The 25602-nt window shown below is 35.1% G+C and overlaps 1 protein-coding gene across 1 annotated transcript in view; it reads right to left on the bottom strand.

Moving 5' to 3' along the window:
* Positions 1 to 7756, bottom strand: part of Galntl6 (polypeptide N-acetylgalactosaminyltransferase like 6) — a 1137834-nt gene extending 1130078 nt beyond the window's left edge. The window contains exons 1-2 of the mRNA XM_074054979.1: positions 6423 to 7756; positions 5670 to 5976 (exon numbers count right to left, since the gene is read on the bottom strand). Coding sequence (XP_073911080.1) covers positions 5670 to 5807 — 138 coding nt within the window. The 5' untranslated portion in view covers positions 5808 to 5976; positions 6423 to 7756. The remainder of the gene's footprint in view (positions 1 to 5669; positions 5977 to 6422) is intronic.
* Between the last annotated feature and the right edge of the window lie 17846 nt (positions 7757 to 25602).

Below are 25602 nucleotides of genomic sequence, written 5' to 3' on the forward strand. Positions count from 1 at the left end.
TGTTTAAGTGTACATACATGTGTGTTGCTTAGATGAATATGCAATATGAATACATTTAATTTGAAAGTTCTGCTAATCCGGCCCACATTCTTTTGCAACCACCCCGAAAGTCAAAACATTAGAGAAAATGTTGATGTGATTTACCATGAATTTATCACGACCCCAAAATATATGTTTGTTTTTACCCTCTGATGCCACCTTGTTAGTGGGTGTAACAGACATTAGTATATTAGTAATGGAGAAGATAATTGCAAAATTGAACTTTTGAGAGAGCCCTCTCCTTTTTTTCAACCTTTAATTATTCTTTAGCATTACTTTTTTGAAGGTACTAGGAGTTGAACTCAGGGATTCATGCCTCCTAGGGAAGCACTCTAACACTTAAGCTATCTACCAGTCATTTTTGGTTTTAGTTTACTTTTTCAGATAGGGCTTAAGCTTTTGGCTAGCCCAGCCTCAAATCAGGCTCCTGCCACCTCTTGCTCCCAGGAGTTGAGATCAGACCACTCACCTTCATGCCCAGCTTTCATTTCAACCTTCAAATAAAGCTGGGGTGTGTGTGCACATGTGCTGGGTGTGCATTTGTGCCTATATAACATTTATTCTCAGTGGCATACATGATTTTTATTCGCTCTTTTATGTTGTCCATTTAAGTATGACAATTACATTTTGAGAAAATTTAGCAATCTCTATTTTATGATGTGACAGATGGAAGTTATAAGGAGAGTACATGTCTAGTTGATAGTTTGTTTTTACTTTTGCTGTGATCTCCAGAACCTCCTATTAGTTTGTACCTTTTCCCCTTTGGTCCCATAACAAAACTTTTGCAAACATGCAATGCGGCCTTATCAGGTAGTTTTAAAGGTCTGAACTACCCTGTCCTCAAAGTCTTTCCCATCAGCAAGTTATGTAAGGGACAAATGGGGATGACTGAGGTGCAGAGCACATCCATATCTGATTCTAGACGCCTCCTACATGACAGACTGTCTTTCCCTTATTTTAATCCATAGCTTCTCCATTAAGGTTATTCTTTATACCCCTTAGCTGATTTTCACCTATATAAAAATGTGACAAGGAGAGACATGGTTGCAAACTTCCTTAAGGTTGATATGGCTACTCCTGACTTAAGTTTTAAGAAAAGAAAGGAAAAAAGAAATTTACTCAATCCTCTTCTTTGCACCACTTAAATCATTCAGTCTTTTTCACACTTTCCCTATATATTGCAGCTTGATTTGGTTCTTATTATAGGAAAAACTTATAGAAGGCTAATCATTTCAACACAGCTTGTGTAACTCAAGAATGAACAGGGGGGAAAAACACAACTATCTCATTTTTTTTCTTTAACAGACTGTGAACAGAAGACTGTTTCATACTCTGTCTCCCATGGGGCAGTGTGATGAACTAATCATGTAGTGATCTACTAGGTCACAGCAAATAATTAACACACTTGTTACAGTGGTCTGTGTGGTGCCATCCTGTACTGATTCTGAATGGATTTTACATAAATTCAAGAAAAGGTTCTTTCTAACCCCAATTTAAAATCTACATCACAGCTAATTAAGAACAGTATGGCGCAAACTAATGCATCATTTCACATCTAGTGTGCTGAGAATATACTATCCTGAGTACAGAAGAGAAAACTCTTAATTTTTATTTGGTGTCCTTAGCTCTTCAATATCTAAGGTGTTTGCTGGGAAAGGAACACACACTTTAGTGATGAGCATGACAAAAGAAAGCACAAGACAGTTTGCATACTCTGCATACCAATTAACTGACATTTTTATACTACAGAACATGCTTAAAATGCCATAGGGGGAAAATGTGCCCTGTCAAATGAAAGAGTCCCTCCTGAAGTGGGGAGCTGATTAACACTAGAAGAGTTAGACAAAGATGTTGAGGAATCATTCAGGAGAAACTTGATATTTTTTAATGGGGGTTAAATGACACTTCAGTCAAGCAGAGTTTACGTTGAATCAGACTACAATATTTTCCACATCCAAAGTGTGAGCTCTGTAGATTTTACACATCTCGTTATGTGACAAGCTTGACTAGCTCTACTTTATAAATAGAAATTCAGAATTAAAAAAAAAAAAAAGAAAGTCCCACAAGTTCAAAGAGAGTTAGCTTCTAGGTTTATTTTTAATGTGATAGAAAATTCAAGCCAGACTTTTAGCTTCTAAAATCATTCTGAATAATTCTTAGAATGTCTGAATTAAATTTCTGGGATTTTTAACTCAGAATTTTGACCTAATTTATTTTAATAATTGCAAGATTCTCCTAATATTATCAATAGTCCAGAATTATTGCTATAGCTAATTTTATTTTAAATTTAGTGACTAAACTAAGATTATAGTTACTTAAATTTTTTGAGTGTATCTATTAACGTATTTAAGGAAACAAAGCGTTAGGGATGTTTTTCTACATCTACTTGGATAAATGATTGGGAAGAGAAATATAGTAATACCAGGGCAGAAATTTTGTTCTAAAATATTACATTATTTGATATATCATGTACAGCTTAATTAAGACCTACATATGTAACTGACTTTAATTTACTCACAACTGATACTGCAAAAGAGAAGCAATTCTTATGTTTAAAAGAAAATGAAAGTAAGATTTAGTATACAATAATCATACAAAAACCACTCTCAGTTAAATGTCTTATTCACAATCAACATTCTTTTTAATATACATCTATATATTTAGATAGCATAAAAGAGATACTTAAACTAATAACAACAAAAGAGATAAAAATATGTCAATTATAACTTAGTCACATATAAATAAAATTATAAAATGTTACGAACCTTCAAAATCTCAAAAAGTTCATATTTATTTCATTTCAATTGTGCAATACTCAAACAATAGAAAATTTTTAATTTTATTGTGTTATTATAACTCTTTTATCAATCTCCTGGTTTTAAGAGGGAAAAAGGGAAAACCAAATAATAAAACCCTTAGATTAATAATTTGGAAAGTTTTATTTAATTCATTTTCTTTTCCACATTATAGATGGTGAAAATATATAAAATATTATGCAGAATTATCATAAGTGTTGCATTTAAATGAAGCAATCATAAATACAAAAAATTAATTTGGAATGATCTAATAGATTTTAAAGGATCTATTAAAATTAAACTTTGTGAAAATAGAGTTTTCTTCACTTTTTCTGATATTTTCCTATAAGTTAATAGTGGTTAGAAAAACTCAATGGTGTGATCTGGTAAAGCACAAATTAGGAATATTTAAAGAGTATTAACCATTCCATGATTTTTGAATTCCCATATATTAAATTTTTCCTATAATACTCTGTAATATTGAAATTATTTAAAACAGTGAAGGTCTTTCAGCTTCTACTGATCACTAGCATGCCATACTTAACCTACAATAACTGGCAGTTTTACACACAACAGCTGTAAAAATAGACCAGTCCTATGGGCACATGGCATGTTTTGGATATATTTAGTAACTATTGCTGTCATTGCTTCAATCAGCACATTGTCCCTACATTCAGTCTTTTACCACTGGAGATAAATATAGTAACAAGTAGTTTCTGAAGAACATTTAGCAATTAGACATAAAATACCTTTTAAAAGTAAATTGCTGAATTAAAAAACACATTACTCAATAGTCAAATTATATACTTCAGTGGAAATCCTATGTGGTTAGTCAATTTACTGTTACTGAAATGTAGATATGTTTGCAAAATATTACATCACAATGTCAAGTATGCTTAATTCATCTTTGAGTATATTCATAAATTGTATTAATCCAAAACTTATATAATGACATGAGCATATTGTTTTTAATATGCTTGTTGCAAAACCATTTACTTAGATTGAAAATACTGAAGAAAATGATCAACATTCGTTTTAGGGCTCATCACTCCCTTTCTTCATGTCTTAATTTCAAAAGTTTTCCCTAGAATTATGTCACAGCATATTTATCAGTCTGAGTCATTTTTTCTACAGCGTAAGAAACTTTGAGAAACAGCTTGTTCTCTTGTTACCCAAGCCTTTCTTACACATACCATCCTTATTTGCCCTGTAGAAGAACTAGAAACAGGGAAAACACTTGGAACATTAGAATGAAGGTCAGAGAGTTGAATTGCTACATTTTTTTAATGCCAATGGACAAACATAGCTCTGATTAAGGGTCAAAATCAATAGAGCCAATGTGAAAGTTGTAAAGACCTCGTTAATAAGATTAATTAGTGTTTTATGTTAGCTATAGTAATAAATAATTCAGATGGATATTATTAATTGAATTAGCAAAACCTGAGAAAAGCATATGCATTTTTCTTATTTTTCCAACATTTATATGGAAATTTTACATATGGTTTTATGACAACTACTGTTGATAAAATCCTGTTTTATATTAAATTTGGGAGAAATAAGTTATCCAAATAGGGAGAAAAAGTTTTACATCCAAAGTTCTCATCTTCTTTTCAACAACTAAATGAAAATTTTCTTCACTAAAAATGTATTGGAACTATTTATCTTTAAAGTTTAGGATAATAAATTTCTTGTCATAAAGAAAAAGCAGATTACATCATATATTTTAAAACTATCCATTCACTGTGTAAAAAGGAAATTAAATTTTGTTAAGTGTAGGAATAAATACTCAATTGCTATTAATATATATTGCTGTTGTCTAGAAATGGACTCTTTCACACCTGTGCATGGAAAGTGCATAGTGTATGGGTGATGACCCTTGAAATTAAAAATATTAATGCTGAAGGTGAGCTACAGGACTAACTGGAAAAGCATCATATCATTTTCATGAAGAAGACTGCATTCTATTGTTAAAAGTTTAATTACAGAAACTTTTTATTTATTAATAGGCAAGGAATTCAACAATCTTTTCATCAATATTCTGTGAAGGAAATTTTGCATTCTTGTTCACTAAGAAAGACAATTATTTTGTACATGCTATGTCATGACCCATATACATACAAATGGATTACATATTAGATAGAAAGAAAACATATCTATCATACTACATAATGTTTTCCATATGAAAGAAGCTTTTAACAACAAACTGTTACCACCAGACTGGGAAACTGAATGGATATTCTTAATAACTCTTCCTAGTATACCCTACCACACCACCTTAGCAACAGGAGAGATGTAAGAGAGACTTTAAGTTTCCAGGAGGTGAAAACCCGTTGCTAAGCAAAAATTACAACCAAAATATAGAAAACTATAGCTTGGTTTTTGAAAACTACTTCAAAATTTTCATGATTTTATTTGGATCAGTTCATTTTAATATAGACCTGCAAACAAGACCATAGGGCAAAAAACCAAACACTGTAATTGAACTTGCACAGAACCAACGTCCACCTTCCAAAAATAAGTGTATCCCTTTAATCTACCTCAAGCTAAAATCAAACTAAGATCAATTATGAAAGAATAACTTTTCTTCCCCTTGAACTCTTATTCTTTTTTTTTTTTTTGTATTTTATTTTACATCTCACCATGTCATTGGCTGCAGTCTTAAAACAACTACCTGCTTAAAGCCCAAAGTCTCTAGAGTCTTGTAAAATCAGCTCTGTAAAGACTTGGAAGAAAACCCCAGGCTATCCCACACTTACTTCCTCATGTGCCTAAGCAAGGGTTGCATGGTTTACCAATCAATCTTTTCCTGGGATCTTTTCTGTGGGTGGTACTTACCTGCTGTTCCCCAGGCTCTGTAGATTTCACCAGGTGCTTATCCTTGTACAGAGACCAGAGACCAATATTGGGCAGGAAAATTAAAGCCACCATGAATAACAAAGTCATTTGCAGGAATCTCTTCTGTTTCCTCTTCATTGCAAATGGTAACAGAGAAGAAAAGTTAGAGGTGGTTCCCTGACTGCTTCTCGTGTTTAATGTCAAAGTCCTCTCCTCTCCCCTGTGAAGCACCAGAAAGTGAGGGGAAGCTACAAACTTTTGTTGCGTGCCCAGCGCCAATCTGCACGATTCAGAGGGAGTTGGCCATCTGCAGAACAAACGCATAGTTACTTTTCCCCCATAAAACTATGACGAAGGCATTATCTATTGGCTTAGAAATAAATGACTCAACCGAGGAAATCATTAAGCCTATTGACCTCCATTAATATAAAGCAGTGGAGTAAATATGATCGTTTTATAGACTAATAGTAAGTTATGAAAAAGGCAATAGCATGCTAGATCCTTAAGTAAATGGGAAGTGGGTTTTGGGGTTTTTTTTTTGCTGTTGTTTCCCCAACCTACCCCCAACCCTTACCCTGCCCCCTTAGGGTGGGAGGTCTGGATTGGGGAGGAGAGGGTTAGGAGCAGAACTGAGTGAGAGGGAGTGGCTTGGCCCCATCAAGTGTCAGGAAGAAAAGTGTTCTCTTTTGACATTGGAACACACCTTCCTTGTCTTCCCCAAACATCTCCAGTGCTACCCTTGGGATAACCCACCTGAACTCAAGTTCAACTCCCTCCGGAGCCAGCTTGCCAGAGAGCTCCACTGGGCTGCAGAGACACAGTGTTCAGGGCAGAAGTCGTGTTTGGAGAGAGCTCCCCAAACTCCTGGGTCTTCATGTGCAGTTTAAACACTCTTCTACAGGCAGCGGCTTAGCGACCTTAGAACCTGGAGGCTACAGATGTCAGTGGAGTCCAGCCAGGAAGCGCAGACGCCGCGACGTCCCTTCTTCGCGCAGGACTGGGGATGAGATCCTCGGCGAAGTAAGCGCTCTGCCCATCAATCTCTTCCCCTTCCTCCGCTGACGCTCTCAAGCTCCGCTGTTCATGTTACCATTCTTTTCCGGCAACTGAACCAAACGCAGAGAAACATCACGAGTACATGAAGGGCAATATCCTAAATCTCCACTTCACGTCAATCGGGAGGATGGAAGGCGGCGAGACCCGAGTCTGAGCTGAGCTTTGGCAGCGGGTGAGGGCGCGAGGAGAATGAGCGGAAGGCGGGGATTCACCGTGCTCGCCCCGGCTGCTCGCTCCCCGCTGGCTGTCGCCTGCCTTCCACCGAGACGATATTGGTGCTTACCACTGTGGGAGCCTGGAGCCCAGAGCCCGGGAGGGGAGGGCGGGCCGCCCGGAGGGGGTGGGCAATGCCTCCCAGCTCCCAGATGCTGTAGGAGCAAACCCAGACTCGAGGAAGAAGAGGAAGGCGAAGATGCAGCCGGGAAAGGATTTGGGGCTCCCAGACTACGTATATCCTCTCTTTCAGGGCAACCTCGGACCCACAGGTACACCGGCTCCCTTCTGATCTCACCCAAAAGAGATTCCAGAGGCAAAGTCGCCTGATAGAGGCAGGTTTGCCAGGGCTTCCTCCATGGTGCCTGAGGCTGCTCGGCGAAGCAGGCGCGGTGGCGGCAGGAGGCAGAGGGCGACTCGAGCCGGACCTGTCCCCTCCAGAGGGGTTCCCCTGGGCCGCTTGTCCTGCCCCTCTGGCCAGGTACGTAGTGGGGAAGGAGAAGGAGGATCCTGAAGCGAATCAGGGTTCTCCAGTAGTAGCTTCCAGAGGACACCATGGAGACCCAAGGCAGCTCTACTTGGGTCTGCAAACAGCAGGGGCCCCAGTTAAGATCTGGTAGTGCCACCTTGCTCCTCCCCCGCCTTGCAGGCCTGCATCCCCTTCTCCTTGTCGCTGGATGGGCTACTTGTCCCTTTCTGACCTGGTACACTCCTCCATGGGTGGCCAGAAAACGTTGGGGATCAAGATAAGTCTCAGGCAGATGGGAATCCTCCCTTCCCTAAGATATTAATTCACCAGCGCCCCTGACCGCACACGCAGGAACCTGTGGCAGCCTCTCCAAGGGACCAGCGTGCCTAGCAGTGTGCAGTGGGTACTTTCAGAATCAGGAACTCCTGACTCCTGAAATAATGGGGACTTACATAAGGCAACAAAGGTGCATGTAGTGCAAGCTGTGTTGACCTGTCTAGAGCCAAAAAGAAACACTGTGGTCACTTCTTTGTTAGAACCTAGATAATAAGATGCCCCCACATGCTTGGGCTGGTTGAGACTGTGAACTCCAGACGGTGGTATTTTTTTCCCCTTCTCTCTTTCTCTTCACTGTATCTCTCCTTCCTTTGCTTCTTTTCTTGTCTTCCTCCCTTTCCCTCTCCTTTCTACTCTTTCTCCCTTAACTGCCTCACTTGGGAAAGACAGGTTTGAGTGTGAAGAGCTATACTTTAACCTCTGGACATTATAATTTTTTGATGGCTTTGAACAATAGATATTCATTGTGTAACTGCATAAATAAAAGCTTTATGCTGTAATATTTGGTTTTGTGGATCACTTGCATTTCAAGACAGTGTGAAACACATATAATACATGTTTTGAATGTGTCCTTTATATAAAAACAATTTTCTTTAAATTTTACACAAGTGCAATGCAAGAATTTAGAGAGCCTGGGATTTAATTTCTCCTCCCCCATACACGTACACTTTTTACTCTGCATTATTTTCTAACCTCTCTTCTCTTAATAAGAATGTGTAATGAGAATACACAAAAATATGAATTCTGCAAAGCAATGTAACAGGGAGAGGTTTATTGGGATGATTGGTCCTCAAAGAAAGGAATTTGGAGAATTATTTAAGTATATTGGACATTTCCTGACTGGTAGCTACAGTTATTAATAATAGGAAAAGTAAAGACAAAACTCTTAAAAGTATACTTGGAATTGGAAAGTGGAAATCATTCACATTTTAGGAATAGCAGTTCCTTTGTGCCTTAAAAATAAACCCTGGATGAAAGAGATACTGTCATTTCATTCGCTAAATCCAAACGTTGAGTTGAATTGAGCTTCATTATTGTTATAATTGCAAATAGTCTTGCATATAGTACTCACAGGATATTATTACTAACAGTGGATGTGTGTACCTATTAATTCCCTGGTCAAGTACATGCAGAATATATAGTAGAAACATATTCAACCCTGCTGTCACAGTGCAGTTATAGACCATCAGTTTTGCTGTGCCTATCTGTTGAATCTATTATGTTTGACTCAGAGAATAATTTCCCTTTAAGCTGTTCTTCTTTTATAATCCCACATGTAAATTACTGACAGATGACAGTACTTCTAACAATATTTGGCACTTCAGGTTGATCTTAAAAACAAACAAAAATCCCTAATTGATAGTTAATTCTATTGCTCAAATAAACCAGATTAAATGCCTATGTAGAAAACGCCAAGTCCCTTTAAGATGGTTATTAATACTGTTTGAATCCAATTTCTTATATCTTTAAAATTTGTTTTCTATAGAAAAATCTGGTGTGTGAGTTTCCATTATTTTTGTGTGTGTGGTTCATTTGGCAGTCTCAGGTAATCAAAGTTGCATGTGTCTTAGAATGTGCTAATTAGCATGGGGCACATGGAAAAACAACAGAACTATATCCGTGGTTTTAAATAACTGACAGTGTAATCAAACATTCAGAATAAGGACAACTAGAATGAAATATAAAAGTTGTTTTATTAACTTTAAATTGGGCTAACCTTAAATCCTAGTTTGAGATAGGAGGATATCACATTGGTTCTCTTTCTCACTCCAAAATTTGGTAAATAAAAATAGCAACTTTTTTCCTATGTCTAATGATTCTGTGCATTGACTGGACTGAACTGGGTGAGTCTGCTTCATGTGACATGTGCTAGGGCCTCAGGGGGTTGAGCAGGCTAGGTAAAAATCATGATGGCTGGCCGGTGGCACTGCTAGCTGGAAAGTTATCTGGGACATTGAAGGGCAGCTCCTCGGTACTCTTCCACCTGGCCCCTGCCTGTAACCTCAGCATCTCACACCATGGTGGATGGAATCCAAGTGGGAGTATCCCAAGAGTGTGTATTCCAAGGCAGAGAAATAAAAAACTGATAAAAAATTGTCATTTTCTTCTTCCTCTCCTACATCTCTTCCTTTGCAGTACTGAGTTTGAACTCAAGGCCTCACACTTACTAGGTAGGTGCTCTACCACTTGAGCCATACCTCCAGGATAGGGTCTCATGTTTTTTGCTTGGGACTGGCTTTAAACTTCAGTCCTCCAACCCATGGCCTTTCACATAGCTGGGATGACAGGTGTGCACCACCGTGCCTGACTTGCTGGTTGATATGTGGTTTTGCTTTTTGTACAAGCTGACCTCCAACTGTAATTCTCCCATCTGCCTCCTGAGCAGTTGGGCCAACTTCTTAAACACTAGGTTCAATATTGATACAGGTTCACTTCCCCAACAGTCACAGAACCAGTCCAGGTTCAAGGGCAGGATGGTAACAGAGATACATTTAATGGAAGTATTGATGAAGAATATGTGGGTCCTCATTAATCCAAATCATAACCAAAGAAACAGAGCTAGGAATTTGTAAGGAGTCCTAACCAATTTAGCAAGAAGATAATGGAGAGGAAAGGGAAAAGATTTTATAGTTGTATTGAGTTGAATAATTGAGTTGCTACAAAGATAATGATTTGATTTTCTTTTAGTTTAAAAATAGGATTTATACCTTGTTTTAAAAAATTATGGCAACAGGAATGGAACTTAATTTGACAGAAACACTCTTTATTTTCCATATTAACTACTTTCAAATTGGCTAGCTTCAAGCTTTAAACCTGAAAGATTATGTCAGCTGAGGATCAATTGTTCATGCAACAAAGAAAGGTATTGCTGAAAGTCCGTTGTTCATGGACCAAAGAAAAATTCATCTAACAATGAATCTTTAGAGTATGTGTTTTCACCCTTACATTCTGGAGCCACAAACTGATAACCATTTGTTACTAAATATAACAAGATTGTAAGAGTAGATTTAAAAAAAGAAACTATTATAACTACATGTAGTACATTAGTTCAATATGGAAGTAGTTATATTGAAATTTATCAGTGAAAAAATAATTTGCTTTATCTTCAATCTTAAAATGGTACAGTTTGTTTCCATTTAGACATGCGTTTTTAAGCTATTATCAGAAAACTTAGAAACTGGAGCATACAGGTAATTGTCTAGAGGTGTAGATGCCTTCTTTACACGTGTCCAATCAATATTTCTACAATTTGAAAACTTGAAAGTTTTAATGCCAAATAAATTACCAAAGTGTGTTGTTATTAATCTATGCTTATCTAAGTTACCTTTGTTTTATTTTTAAAGTGTTTCAGTTAGGAAAAAGGAAAGATAATGTATCAAACAGCAATATAATAAACATAAATTTAAATAATACAGTTCATTTTATATAACAGAATTAAGACATTTACATTTATTCCAGGAATCTTCTTCAATTTCTTTCCTGGAATTTCAGTTTTTGCCACTACATAATAGAAATAGTATTCAACATATATTAAACTGTGATCAACTAAAGTGTTCTGAATCAATTTATATGAATATATATTCATATATATATTTATATGCACAGATGCTGTCAGAAGATGAAAAGTTGATCATGTTTACAAAGTTTTCAGTACGATGTGAAAGTTAAAAAGTGCTTGTAATTAAGTGAGGTGCAAATTAAGAAGTAACAGACTCAGAAAACAGGTGATTGTTCCTACTTGACCTAATTATTTTTTACTGAGAAAATATCTTTACCTTATCACATTTAAACTCTCAGTAATCAAATTTTCTCTAAATACATGTTCTTCCTCTACCAATAAAACATACTGTGCTTCTATCCATGGAGGGTACAAGACCCTCCCACCCATATCAAAATCCACAGATCCTCAAGTAACATATATAAAATAGTATAACATTTGTATATGATGGCATACTCCTGTATTCTTTAAATAATCTCTACGTTACTTATCATACTGAATGCAACATAAGTGATATTTGAATAATTATTGTATTGTTTAAGGAATACTGGTAGGGGGAAAATCAATAATTGTACATGTTAGGTAAAGATATAATATTTTTCAAATATTTTTGATGTGGTTGATTAAACCATGCATAGGAGAGCTGATTTTATTTTTCCCTGTTTATTTAGTTATCAAGCAATTATTTAGCATTTACTATATATCCAGTATGTATCTAAGCATTGTCATTTAATATTATCAATATTTCTGTCATGTAGTTTCTATTAATAGCTCCATTTCCCAGCTGAGAAAGCTGAGCCTAGGTGGTTAGTACTTTGTCCAAAAACCTGTTGGTAAGTGCTAGGGAATGATGTGAAACTAGGCATTTTGCTCCAAATTCCATGATGATAACCACTATACCATATTTTCCTAACATTTCATGATTTTTTAAAGAAAATATGTTAATTCTCACTCTTAAGGAGATTAAAGGAGCTAAGAAAAAAGATGAATTTTGGGAACATGATAGTCTAACTTTATAACTTTGAATTTTTCTTTGTTCATGATTTTTTGTGGAGTGTAAGAAAGAAGGCTGAGATGGAGGTAGTTTTGTTATCAGCCATAGCTGTGTAGTTCACATACACCTACATACATAAATATATACATATGTAAATATATATATGGATCTACATCAATGTACTTTTAGTAGGTATGATGATAATTTTATATAGGTCACGTATCAGGCCTATATAGATTATTCATTTATTGCCTCTTATAAAATACTTGTGTTATTTTTAAATACAAAAATAATAGTGGGCTGGGGGTATGGCTCTAGTGCTAGAGGAGTGCCTGCTTAGCAAACACGAGACCATGAATTGAAAAGATTTTTGGTGTTTTTGGTTGTTCTGTGAGGTTGAACTGACAGCCTCATACTTTCTAGGCAGGCCCTCTCTACCTGAGCCATCTGGTAGTGCTTTTTGAGTTGGTTATTTTTAAGATAGGGTATCCCTTTTTGCCCTGGCTGGCTTGGGCCTTGATTCCCCTATCTGTGCTAACCAGCATAACTGGTAAGACAGGCATTCATCAGTGCACCCAGCCATTTGTTGAGATGAAGGCTAGTGAACTTTTTTTCTTGGGCTGACCTTGAGTTGCAATCCTCCTGATCTCTGCCTCCCAAGTAGCTAGGATGATAAGCTTGAGTTACTGCTCCATGCCAAAAATGTTTTCATAATAGATCAACACAAGATATCTTAAATGAAAAAAATTTAAAAGATACAGTTAATAAGGTGACTAAAGCCAGTGAAATATGCTTAAGCAGTCATTAAATAGTATATAGCATCTTCTATTCTTTTTGCCATTTCTTTGAGAAAGATAAAATAAAGAAAGCCATATACACACTCTATATTTCTGACACAATATGCATGCATAGAAAATAAATTAATTAAACACTTTAAACCTTATTACATGTTGAGACATACTGACAGCTCCATAGACGTTTGTTAAATGCTTTAAATGATCCAGGCAAGGCAGAGAGTGAACACCACTAGGCAAAAATCTGCTTTGAGATGATCAACAACAAAAAAGCCAAGTATAAAGTCTGATGTTAAAAAAATATGAAAAAATAAGGCAGGAAAGAGGAATAGGGTATTTCAGGAAGGACAGTAGTATAATTTCAAATAAAGAGACTAGAAAGTCCTTTACCAGAGTGGCTAAATTTTGAACAAATATCAGTGACCCTGGGTTTGATCAATGGGATTCCAAGCTAGTGAAATGTCTTGAGGTAGAAGTTTGTCTAAAATTTTTAGAGAACAGCAAGAGAACTGTTGTTCTGGAACTGAGTGCATTGAAAGTGGAGAATAAATGGAGCTATGGTGCAGAAGAAATGGCGAGGGGGCCGTTTTGGCTGTTATAATCTATTGTAGCTGTTTTAGCTTTTAGTCTGAGCCAGATGGGAAGCCACTCAAGGGAAGTGAGTAAGAGGCTAACATGATATGACTTAATTTTTAATGAGATCAGCCTGCCAGGTGTGCTGTGACAAAAATTACAGAAAAGTAAGAAAGAAACAGAGATTAATGCCAATAATACAGAGATGGTATTGTTCTGCATCAGTCTAATAGTAATAGAGAGAAGAAAAAATATTCAGAAAATATTCTGATTATGAAAGTACATTGAATAGCTGTTGGAATGAATGCGATGCATGAAAGAGGGGGCCATTGTACTCCAGGCTTTTGGTCCGTGTGCTGTCAAGACCGAATTTGTTTTTACTGAGCTAGGAAGAGCTTGAGAGAAACAGGTTTGAAGGGAAAGATGAGTGTTTGCTTTTAGAATTATTGAATAAACATGGCTGATATTGGAAAGGTTGAATAAGCATTTGGAACTTGGCAGAAGAGAAAGTAAGGATTCTAACTTGGGAAAATAAATATGAAAGTCTTTAGAGTGCTAGAAGCTATAAAATAGAATGAGGATATTAAGGAAGTGAGTATAGATTAGTACAGAACTAGCAAAAGTACTCAAACTTTGGAGAAGAGAAGAAAAAGCAGACAAAGACCCTGAAAAGTAGTGGCCAGTATGATGTGAGAAAAAAACTGCAGAACCAAAACAAAAAATTTCCTCAAATGGAGTTGATAAATCTACAAGATGTTGAAGTTGGAAAATTCTTCACTGTATATACCAATTTCCTTATCCTATTAAGAACTAAAACAAGTTATTAGTATTAAGTGCAGCAAATGTAGTGGTTTAGATGCCAGAAGAGATAACCTTTACAGAAAATCTGATAATAAAGTTGTAATTAACATAATTATGCTGAGCTTAATGATCAAAGCAAGAAACATATTTAATTTTGTGTCATATAGATGTACTGTATCTCTGAAAGCAATTATCAAAAGAAAATGAAAAGATTCTGTATATTACTTGTTCACAGAATTAAATTATTTTCTGCCTTATCATGAAGCAAAAATACAAGGAATTTTAAGCTCACTGTATATAAGCCTCTGAAATATCTAATGGCAACCTTTTAAAATCTCTAAAAAGTCATTGGGTTAGCCATCCTTGCCTTCTGATCTGTTCTGAACAACTTTAGAGTTTGTAGCTAAACATCCATTATTGTGCTCATAAAATTTTATTGAGAAACAACTTCCTAAAACCTTTTTCCTCTGAAAGTATTTGAGGATCTAATTTAACTATATATACATATATATATATATATATATATATAAATATCTTTCTCATATATATAAACATCTTTCTCTATATAAACATCTTTCTCTCTCTCATATATATATGTATATATATAGAAAGATGTTTATATATATAAAACATAATTTATATATAAGAAACTATTCATAGCATACATAATATCTATGTGTGCACATATGTATACATTCATGTGTGCATGCATATGTAATTTCTATTAGCATGAATATGCAGCACAAATCCTAATATTCTTTAGTACTTTTTTAAAATTTTTTATTTTTTTTTATTTATTTTATTTTATTTTATTTTTTATTATTTTATTATTCATATGTGCATACAAGGCTTGGGTCATTTCTCCCCCCTGCCCCCACCCCCTCCTTTACCACCCACTCTGCCCCCTCCCTCTCCCCCGACCCCCTCAAAACCAAGCAGAAACTATTTTGCCCTTATTTCTAATTTTGTTGAAGAGAGAGTATAAGCCATAATAGGAAGGAACAAGGGTTTTTGCTGGTTGAGATAAGGATAGCTATACAGGGAGTTGACTCACATTAATTTCCTGTGCATGTGTGTTACCTTCTAGGTTGATTCTTTTTGATCTCACCTTTTCTCTAGTTCCTGGTCCCCTTCTTCTATTGGCCTCTGTTGCTTTTAAGGTATCTGCTTTAGTTTCTCTGCGTTAAGGGCAACAAATGCTAGCTAATTTTTTAGGTGTCTTACCTATCCTCACCCCTCCCTTGTGTGCTCTCGCTTTTATCATGTGGTCAAAGTTCAATCCCATTGTTGCGTTTGCCCTTGGTACTGGGGCCTGAACCTTGAACTCAGGGCCTATACTTTAAGCCACTCTATAAACCCCCCTTTTATTTTTTTTTCGAGAAAAAGTCTTGCGAACTATTTGCCAAGGCTGGCTTCAAACTGTGATCCTTCTGATCTCTGCCTCCTGAGTAGTTAGGATTACAGGCATAAGCCATCAGCGCCAGACCCTCTAATACTTTTTAAACAACAATTTATCAAATGAAAAAAGGGATTATTGCACATGGATAGGGATATTGAAGTAGGAGAGGGGAGAGAGGGAGTTCCTCGGAACAAATGTCAAAACCAGGTTCACATGCAGTGCATCTTAACACCTTTTATGTCCTTTGTAAGATCACTATCATAATCACTATCGACTTCTATTCAGTAGTCATCCCCACTGTTTTCCTGTTCAGTGTGTCATTCATTCCAAATATTTGTTTTAATTATACTATAAAAATTAATAAAACTCAAAAGAAGGTTCATATTCATATGTTAATTATGCCTGACATGCATGTGAATTATATGAACAATTCTGATATCTTAAATTATTTGTAATCACATCACTTGGGAGTTTGGATTCACCTCCAGACAAGTAAATATATCTTTCCAGATCCCTTTTGAGAACCTCCAAGAGGCTGTGTGCAGTCCTCACTGTGGTAATGAAAACAGCAAGGAGGGAAGGGAAAATCTATGTTCAATCCTCATTTTCATAGCTTACCATCTGAATGAGTTTGAAAGGACATGTAGCTATGCTGACTCTCATAAAACCATGAAATGGGAAAATTATACCTATTTCAAGAATTATTGTGATTATCAGAAAATATAGCATATATATAAAGATTTTTTTGAAAAAGAAATTTCCAATTATAAAGTTTTATTTACACAGGTAGAATAAAAATAAAACTAGCATGTGGAGTATGGGATCTCATTCATTAATTAATAAATATGATGCATGCTGATTATTCTGCATAATACATTTTTATCACCATCAAGATAAATAAACAGAAGTTCACATTTTCAAAAGAAGCAGAATAGTATACATTTATATCCTTGCTTCAAGTTTATGTTAACTTTCTGATAACAATGCCCAAAAAATACTGTATGGTCCAGATTCATCAGCATATTGTACTTATCCTCTTGACTGTACTGATTGATACTGAAGAGCCAGTGGTTAACTTGTTAAAGACATAAGCTCCAAAAAAGCAGATAAAAAGGAAAGGGTATCAGCTTGAGTGGGGCACAGAGAAAGCAAAGGCACTAAAGCAGTTCTGGGTAGTGATTAGAGCCGTCCCTCCATTCAGCCTACATTTAACTTTCTAGTTGCTCCGTTACAAATAGTATTACCAATGGGAAAAGATGACATTTAGAATATAGAAAACACCAATAAGAGAATCAGAACATAGCTGCTAATCTACTGGAGCAAAGCCATACAATAAGAGGAGGAAAATAATATTTCTCTTAAAAGAAAAGGTCCTGACCATGTAGAGATAGGGCCTGACCATAGCACAGTAAGTGACTGCCAGAGCTTTCCAACATGAGTTGGAGTTTGCAGATTCTCCAAGTTGTAAGATCAGGTGACATTAAAAGAGATCCTCCATTGTGTGTTCATGTTACATCTGGGATGGAGCACAGGGAAGTCTAGGGCCAAGGACACAAGTAAACTGTGTAAACATGTGAATAGTTCATACCTGCTACCTACTACTGTTGCACCAAGACCTTCCCAACACTGAATACCTATGGCACATCCATCTGATAGAAGAAGAGAAGTCCAAACTTGCTTTATAGACAGGGAAGTTTGATAGGTGGTTGATAATCAAAAATGGACTGCTGCTAACAACCCGAGGAAAGTCTAAAATTTAATGATGAGGAGAAGGCCTCCTGTGAATAGAACTTTAGGCAATGCAGTAGGACATCTACTTTACATAGGAAGAAGTATAACCTGAGGTATATATTGGTATATACAGATACACCAATGGAAAAAAGGTTGGCCTTTAGTGACCTAAAATAAGAAATATTGGAAGATAGAGCAATCAAAAGGTAAGTCATATATATAGACCAAATTGAATGGAAACATCTCACAGTAATATTTGTATGATATGTTAATGTTAATTAGAGTGCATCAACTGGAAGTGGCACTATACAAAAAGTGAACTAAAATACTGGATTAGACAGTTGGAGAAAGTCTTTGGCTATCCCTTGTCTGGTATAATGAGCTATAATGGAGTACCATAGTGGCGTGAACAGAGTCTATGCATGAGCATAACTGCATGGGCTTCCTCTTGATAATGCTGAAACAGCTACCACCCTACAAGCAAATGAGGACTTAGAAGCAAGGTAATTATACTGGGCTCCTTCCATCCCAGAATGAATATCAGCTTGTTTTAATGGAATTGGTTCCAATATGGTTTGTTTTTCTTGACCTTAGCATCTCAACCAGCAGCACTGTCTGAGGGTTTACAGTATGAGCCTCACTAAGTATTTTGTCAACCAACACATCATTCCTCAAAACATCTCACTGGTCCAGGAAACACAATTTAAAGAAAAGGAGGGAAGTAATGACCACATAATCATAGAATCTATCTCCTGTGTCACCTACTAAAACTAGTGGCCTAGTAGAACAATGGAACAGCCTCTTGGAGACAAATTTTTAGGAATCACCTAGGAGATGATATGCTATTAGGGTTGGGCTCCAATAGTTAAAATATTTAGAATGCCTGGGGCTGGCAAACAAGACATGGTAGTGCATAGCAGTGGCCCACTTAAGGAATCTATGTTTATTCTCCTGCACCTCTACTCTCTTCAAGTCTAAAAGTCCTACTTCTTGGGACAAAGGGAGCACTTCTATAAGAACATATGTGAAAGTCATCAGCTGAATGTTGAAAGAATACAAAAATATGGCTCTCTTGCCTTACTCAGACAACTCTGAAAAGCAAACACAGTTCCAGAGATGATCACATGATTGGTTTAAATCTCTGTCAGAATGATCATACTGTTGATTTTTTGCCCTCTCCTCAGTCCTTCTTCCATCACTCCTTACTGATGTAGTTTCCTATAACGGCTCTGAATAAAACTCTTACATTTACCTGTGGTATATACTCAACTCACGTTGAATGGAGTCATTTGTTTTGTACTCATATATTACAATGAGTATGGTATTTTCTTCTGGTTGTAAGCATATATAAGTGGTATTATGAAACCTCTTTGAAGACATTTTCTAAAAATGACTTAAGGACTTTTTATGGTCCCTGTTTAATTAACAGTGATAATATACTTTATAGAAAGGATTACTTAGGGAGGAATAAAAACAATATATTCAAAAGCCATAATTACTACACTTAATGCCAAAACATTGAAATAAAATTCCCTTAATATTAAGTCTTTAGTATTAAAATCTAATATATTACCATTAAATCAACAGTTGAATGATTGGCCTTTTCCTTCAAACTCACTTGGGTAATCCTGCAAAATTGTGAGTGAGAAAAGGACAGTTATAATGGTTAAAATAAAAATGACATTATAGATTTATAGGAAACATAAGTAATATTGAACATTGAATAATAATACTCTTACCCTTTTATTTTAGGTTTCCTTTAACTTGAGATTTTTGTATGCTAAGATCCATCTTGTCAAGATAATGACCCACTGTCTGTTACTCACCTGTCCCATTACAGGGTGGACTTCAGAAATTGACAGTTTCCATGAATAACAATCACAAATCCAAAGATGTCTCCAGAAAGGGGTATTTTATTGATGTAGAAGGGACAAAAGCCTTTTACCTTTTCCCTGGCCTTGCCTTCATGCAAGGTGGAGAGTACATGAGAAGACGTTCACTTTCAATTATCTTCCTCCTGTATGGGAAGGTATCAAATAAGACCGGAGGTCTTGTGTGAAAATCTTCTGGAATAGGTTTTAGATTTTACTATTTCCTCAAAACATCATTCCAAATACTTGCTAAATTATTCTTGTAGACAAGAATAATTTATTGTCATCATTACCAATATTAATAATATTTATTGGCTAGTCTTTAGCCTCAGGCATCCTAACATTAATTTCAAAATACACTGTATGAAGCTCGTGATCTTTACATAAATCCTAAGTCTATTTCTCAGTTCCCAAAGGTAAATCAAGACTTACATACAGGGTGGGGAGTTAATAAGTGAGTTTTTTCTTTGGATAGTTAAAGGATGTCTATTAATTTCAAATAAAGGAATCACTAAATCCATTGATTTTCCATATTAATTATTATGTTCCTAATTTGTATAAGTTAATCTTTTTGGCAATGTTTATATAGCAGTAAGCAAGGTTCTGTCCTGATGGATCTTACCTTACTTTCTTATGTGGAAAGGCAGAAATTATATATACATATATCTATATCTTTCTATCTATCTATACATATGGACATATATGTAAGTGCATGTTCATACACACATACACACAGAAGATGACTAGTACAATAGAGGAAAGAAGCACAAAACATGAAAAAAAGAACAAGAAGAACAAAAAAAAACTAAAGCTGAGAATCAGGTTATACAGTGCAAAGAGTGTTGCATTCAGGAGCAAAGCAACAGACAAGGTCTCATGAGAAGATGGAAACTGGATGGTTTTAGGAGAGATTATCAGGAGTATATAGGGAACAGCATTTCAAGTGAAGGAAACAATAAACACAAATGCCTTGAGGTAGGATGGTGCCTGATATGTTATCTATACATAAATATTGTAATTAATTCCATTAGAAAACCAATGTCTCCCCTCTCCTACAAAAACTAATTATTCTCATTTGATAGTACAACTGCAGCAGAAAGTAGAGTTATTGACAATTTTCTCTGGAGTCAAAAGCAATATCTCCATGTCAATGTATTTATATGCACATAATAGATGCACATACATGGATGTGCATATATCTGCATATATACATATATCTTTATATATGTTTACATTATTTAGTTTATACAATTGTAAATGCATATGTAGACTCCTTCTTTTATATATGCAGTTGTGGGAAATATGGTATGAAACACAGACCTCTATAGATATTGTAAAATATGATAATAATGCTAAAAACAACACATTCTGAAAGATCTTGTAATATGACAGGAATTTCTCTAAACAATTTACATACATTTTTACATTCAATTTTGATAATAATTCTTTTATCATAAAGAGGTTAAACAGCTTCTACTACATACCTAGTAAGTCACACATATCTAGTAATTCACACTGCTGGAAAAATAGTGACTGCTACATTATTGCCCATTTTCCCTAACAATGCATAGCATTATTTCGAATCATAAGCACTTTTGCCTATGCAGACACACCTTTAAATGCTCCATTTGGGACAACTGAGATGATATTCCATTCCGTGGGAATGGTTCTTAAATCTGACTCCATATAGGCTGCCAGACCCCTTTTTGCAGACATCACTAGTCAATCACTTCTCTCTCAAACCTAGTTTCCCAGTCACTTCCCTTCCAGCATTCCCAGTAAACCTGTAGACTGGAGGGGCAATCCCATGGAATCTACTTGCTCTCCTGCATGAAGCTGACAGTGACCCATCTAAAACTATCTAAAGAACTGGCACACATATAGATTTTATAGAATTCTTATTTGGTGTTTTGCAGTATGACTTGCCTTTTGAAAAGACTAAGAAGGATACAAATCAAAAGTTTATTGAATAATTCAGTTATAAGATGGAAATGTCCTGAGTAAAGTGTTAGCAACCAGAATGGGAAAGAGGGGCCAGAAGAGGGACACTTTCAATTTATCCTCAGTTTGAACCTACAGCATATAATCTGCATGTGGAAGTTCAAACAATTAAATCTTAGGGAAAAGGAGCTGTTAGCAATATAAAGAGAGAATGAATTAGACAAACAAAATTATTCCTGTACAAAAACCACTACTTAGAATCAGAAAGTTTATTTCCTGCTGTCTTAGTAAGGAGCTCCTTTGCATTTTATTTTTAAGATTATGGTATAATGGACAACTATTTACACAGGAAATTATTAGTATCATAGTGCCAGAATTTCATAAAGCTTGTATATTAAGAAGACAAGGAAGTAGAAACCTCTCTTATCTCTAGCTAAAAAATTTTTTGAAATTTAGCCATGTAATATTTTCAATAAAATTAAATCAATACCTTCAGTGAATAACTGTGTATTATGGAATTATTTTTAAGTTTATATTTTACCATTAATACACTTTAGCTTTCAGTTGTTCATAACACACTAAATGAACTGCCAGGTCTATGTCAAGGAAAGGAGGAAAAATAAGTCATATTTACCCATTTTTATGCTTTTAGGAAAACTCATGGAGATAATGTTGAATTAAATTTTAATAAAATTAATTGAGTTCAGTTGAATTGAATACACTAAGTAGTGAAGTCACTGGTACCATAATTTCTTAGCCTCAGATGAGTATTTTGTGCTGCTTCATAATGAAAAGAGCAGTCTGAAAGTTGTGGATTGAAATGAAAAGGGGAATATTTATGCTTCCTTTTGAGTATTGTTTTAGGCAAACAAAACATAAATAAAATAACTCTATAAACATCTGTCTTTCTGTTACTGAAGTTAGTAACTGAATTATCAATACTGTTAAAGCCCTGTATTTCATGTGCTCTTTGTGAATTTACTGGGCATAATGGTTAACATACACTTTTTTTAAAAAATTGGCACTGATCATGAAACATTCTGATACACATTTGTTGTAACTATAATTTCAAAAATATTTGCAATTTTGCCTTTGTCACATAACACATTGCTATTATGTGAATTTACAGTGCTAAACTATAACTACAACTATATGGAAACACTACTACTGAATACAAAACTTAAGATATAAAGTGTATCTCGTCATTTATTTAGTGACATATTTTGTTCATGTCGAATGCTCAAAGGTGATGATAATGATGATAATAGTGTTGCTGATCACTTCTTGTTTTGATGAATAATTAAGTCTCCTTGCTTCTCTCATTTAAATTCAGCAATATTTATTGAGTGACTTTTATGAGCCACATACTAATAGATGAGGAAAAAGACAATTAAGAAGAATAGCATCACTAATATCGATTTGTGACCCTTTAAATTTTGCATGCTGTCTCAAGCATTGTTCTCAGATTTTATATGCATTTGCTCATTCAATTTTAGTCAAAATACTACTTGCAAATGAGGTAGATGTCACGTATCTTGCTAAAAGTCACAGTATGCAGAAGAGCTAGGAGTCAACAAGCAGATAGCAGGATAAACAAGCCATCATCTTTTCCTTTAGTTTCTATAAAATGTATACAAATAACTACAATATGGACTAATAACTGCAGCAGTATGTAGAAAATATGCAGCACACATTTTCTGGGATGAGGCAATCAATTTTCAAGTGAGGACTGGAATAACAATGCATTTGTTAATGTCTTTCTATGTGTTGGGAAGAAAAGACATGGGTGATTTTGAATGAATGGGTAATACGATCTGATTAATTGGCTTGTGCACTTGCATGGTGGAGAGTCAGTGGTAGACCCTGGAGCAGAGAAGCTGGGGAGAACATTAAGTTAGGAAGGAGGCAGGAGGATGAGGAAAAATGAGGAGGTAAACTGGAGTATAGCTCCTTTGGAATGTGAGTGGATGGAATTTGTGACCAATTGAAAGTGAGGGACATTTAGTAAAGCAGGTAAGAATGTATAAGTGGATACATTTTGTATTCTTAACTGAGGAAGCTGCCTATAATAGACAACAGTTTGGGAAGAAAAGACCACTGAGATCTTGAATCCAAAGTAGTAAGGAATTTATAGTTGATTAAATCTCAATTTTAACTCATTATATTGGTGAATATTTAACTTTTTCTAAACAATGTATTATTATTGTTATTATTAAACACCTAAGGGATGCATTATTCTTTAATTATTTCTTTGTTTTCTTTCTTTCTTTCCTTTTCTTCTTGTCAATACTGAGGTTTGAGTTTAAGGCCTCCCACTTTCTAGGTAGGTACTCTATCTTTTGAGCCAAGCCCACACCTTTTTTGCTTTTTGTTATATTTTAGATAGGGTCTGGTGTTTTTGTCTGGACTGGCATTGAATAGCAATCCCCTGATCTCCTCCTCCCACGTAGCTGGGATTACAACATGAGTCACCACACCCAACCTAATTTTCACTTTTCTTATTGAGGGCTTTATGATGTAGAAACCCTTTTCTTTCCCCAAATTGCCTGGAGAAAGCGAACTGACATACTATTTCTGTGTGATGGCAGAATTCAGAATAAAGAATAACGAAGTAACAATTGAACATGTAGTTTTCCTATTTGCCAGAACCAATATTTGAATAATATGCAATAATTTAACAATTTAGTTTTCTCATTTTGAACTTAGATAGTATATAATGTATACAAAGTTTACCACTAAGTATATCTGATGCTAATCAAAATAATACTTTTAGAACCAACAGTGACTATAAATCAGTAAACTGAATTAAAACACTGTGGTTTACTCATATAAAGTAGGTTACCATGGTTTGAAACTATTTTTATGGAAACAATATAGAAAATTGAACTATATGAAAAATAATGTATATTTAAAAATTCATTCATATCAAAAAGAAAAGTTAGTTAAGGGATTTTTTTTTCGTTAAGATTAAAGGGTAAAATTTATAAAATCACTAATTTCTTTTTTCATCTTTCATTCTCAACATGTAAATACTTATGAGTGTGAAAATGATAAATAAATATAAGAATACTCAATTTAGCTAAAAAGTTAATAGTAAATTTTTGTTCCACTGAGCCACTATAGAATTATTTTGCTGATTTTGCAGACACAGTCAGTTATTTCTTTTTATATGGATTGCATTAAAAATAAGAGTTCATTTTGTACTGAATAATGTTTACATTCTATGGCTTTAAATGTCATTGTTTCATTGAAGGCATATATAAGAAATTATTTTTAGTACAGGAAAACCTACTAAATGCATATCAACTTTTTAAAAATTAAAGATTTTTTAAATATGAAAATGAGTTTACAGAAATGTATTTTCCCAAAGGATTTACAAAACCTAAAATATAGAATCTAATCCATTCTTCTTTTTCGCCAATGTTTGCTTTTGAAATAAAAATCTCAAAAAAGGACTGGCTTTCAAATACCATACATTTTGACCCAATGCATGTATATATTCATCTGTTATGTCATTATAAATATTCCACTGCATCTGCAGTGTGGAGAAAAATTCTAAGCCCAGCAGCTTTTTCTGAATGGGCTCATATTGTGTGAGATGATAATTCTAAAGCTTGTAGTTCCTTGTCTCAGCTCCATGGTGGAGCCACAAGCAAAGCTTCACATTTTCTCCTGCCTTTGAAAGCAGCATCTGTATAAATTTTGAGAATTGCCACTGAATTGTAATAGTTAATATTCCATAAAATATATTTACAGATAATGCATTTCTTCTGCAAACCTATTTGTAATGGAATGACAATTTAAGTCACAATTTGATTCACCAGATGGTTACTAGATTAAGATAGCTACATCACAACAGCAAAAAGCACAGATTTTGGGAAAGGGAGGAAATAAGATAAAACACACCCTCTAAAATATTTTCAAGAGTTTATAGGTTACATTTTAATTTAAAAAAAAAGGAAATAGAATGATTTGTTGGAAACATTTTAAAAGCAAGCTAGATATAAATATAAAACAGATTTTTTAAACAAAGCAGAAAGAATATGTGATTTCATATTTTGCTCAAAGAGTAGCTAAGAGTTTAAAAGGCAATGGAAAACTGCTGAATCTGGCATTCACTGATTAAAAACACTTTGCATTTAAATGGGACCTTTCACATTGAATGTACTTGTCAAGTATAAACCAATTAATTCTTAAAACACTTCAGGCAGGCTGATAAATCCTCTCTTTAGGAAAAGAGAAACTGAGGCTGGAAG

Source organism: Castor canadensis, chromosome 14 (assembly GCF_047511655.1).
Source record: "Castor canadensis chromosome 14, mCasCan1.hap1v2, whole genome shotgun sequence".
NCBI lineage: Eukaryota > Metazoa > Chordata > Mammalia > Rodentia > Castoridae > Castor > Castor canadensis.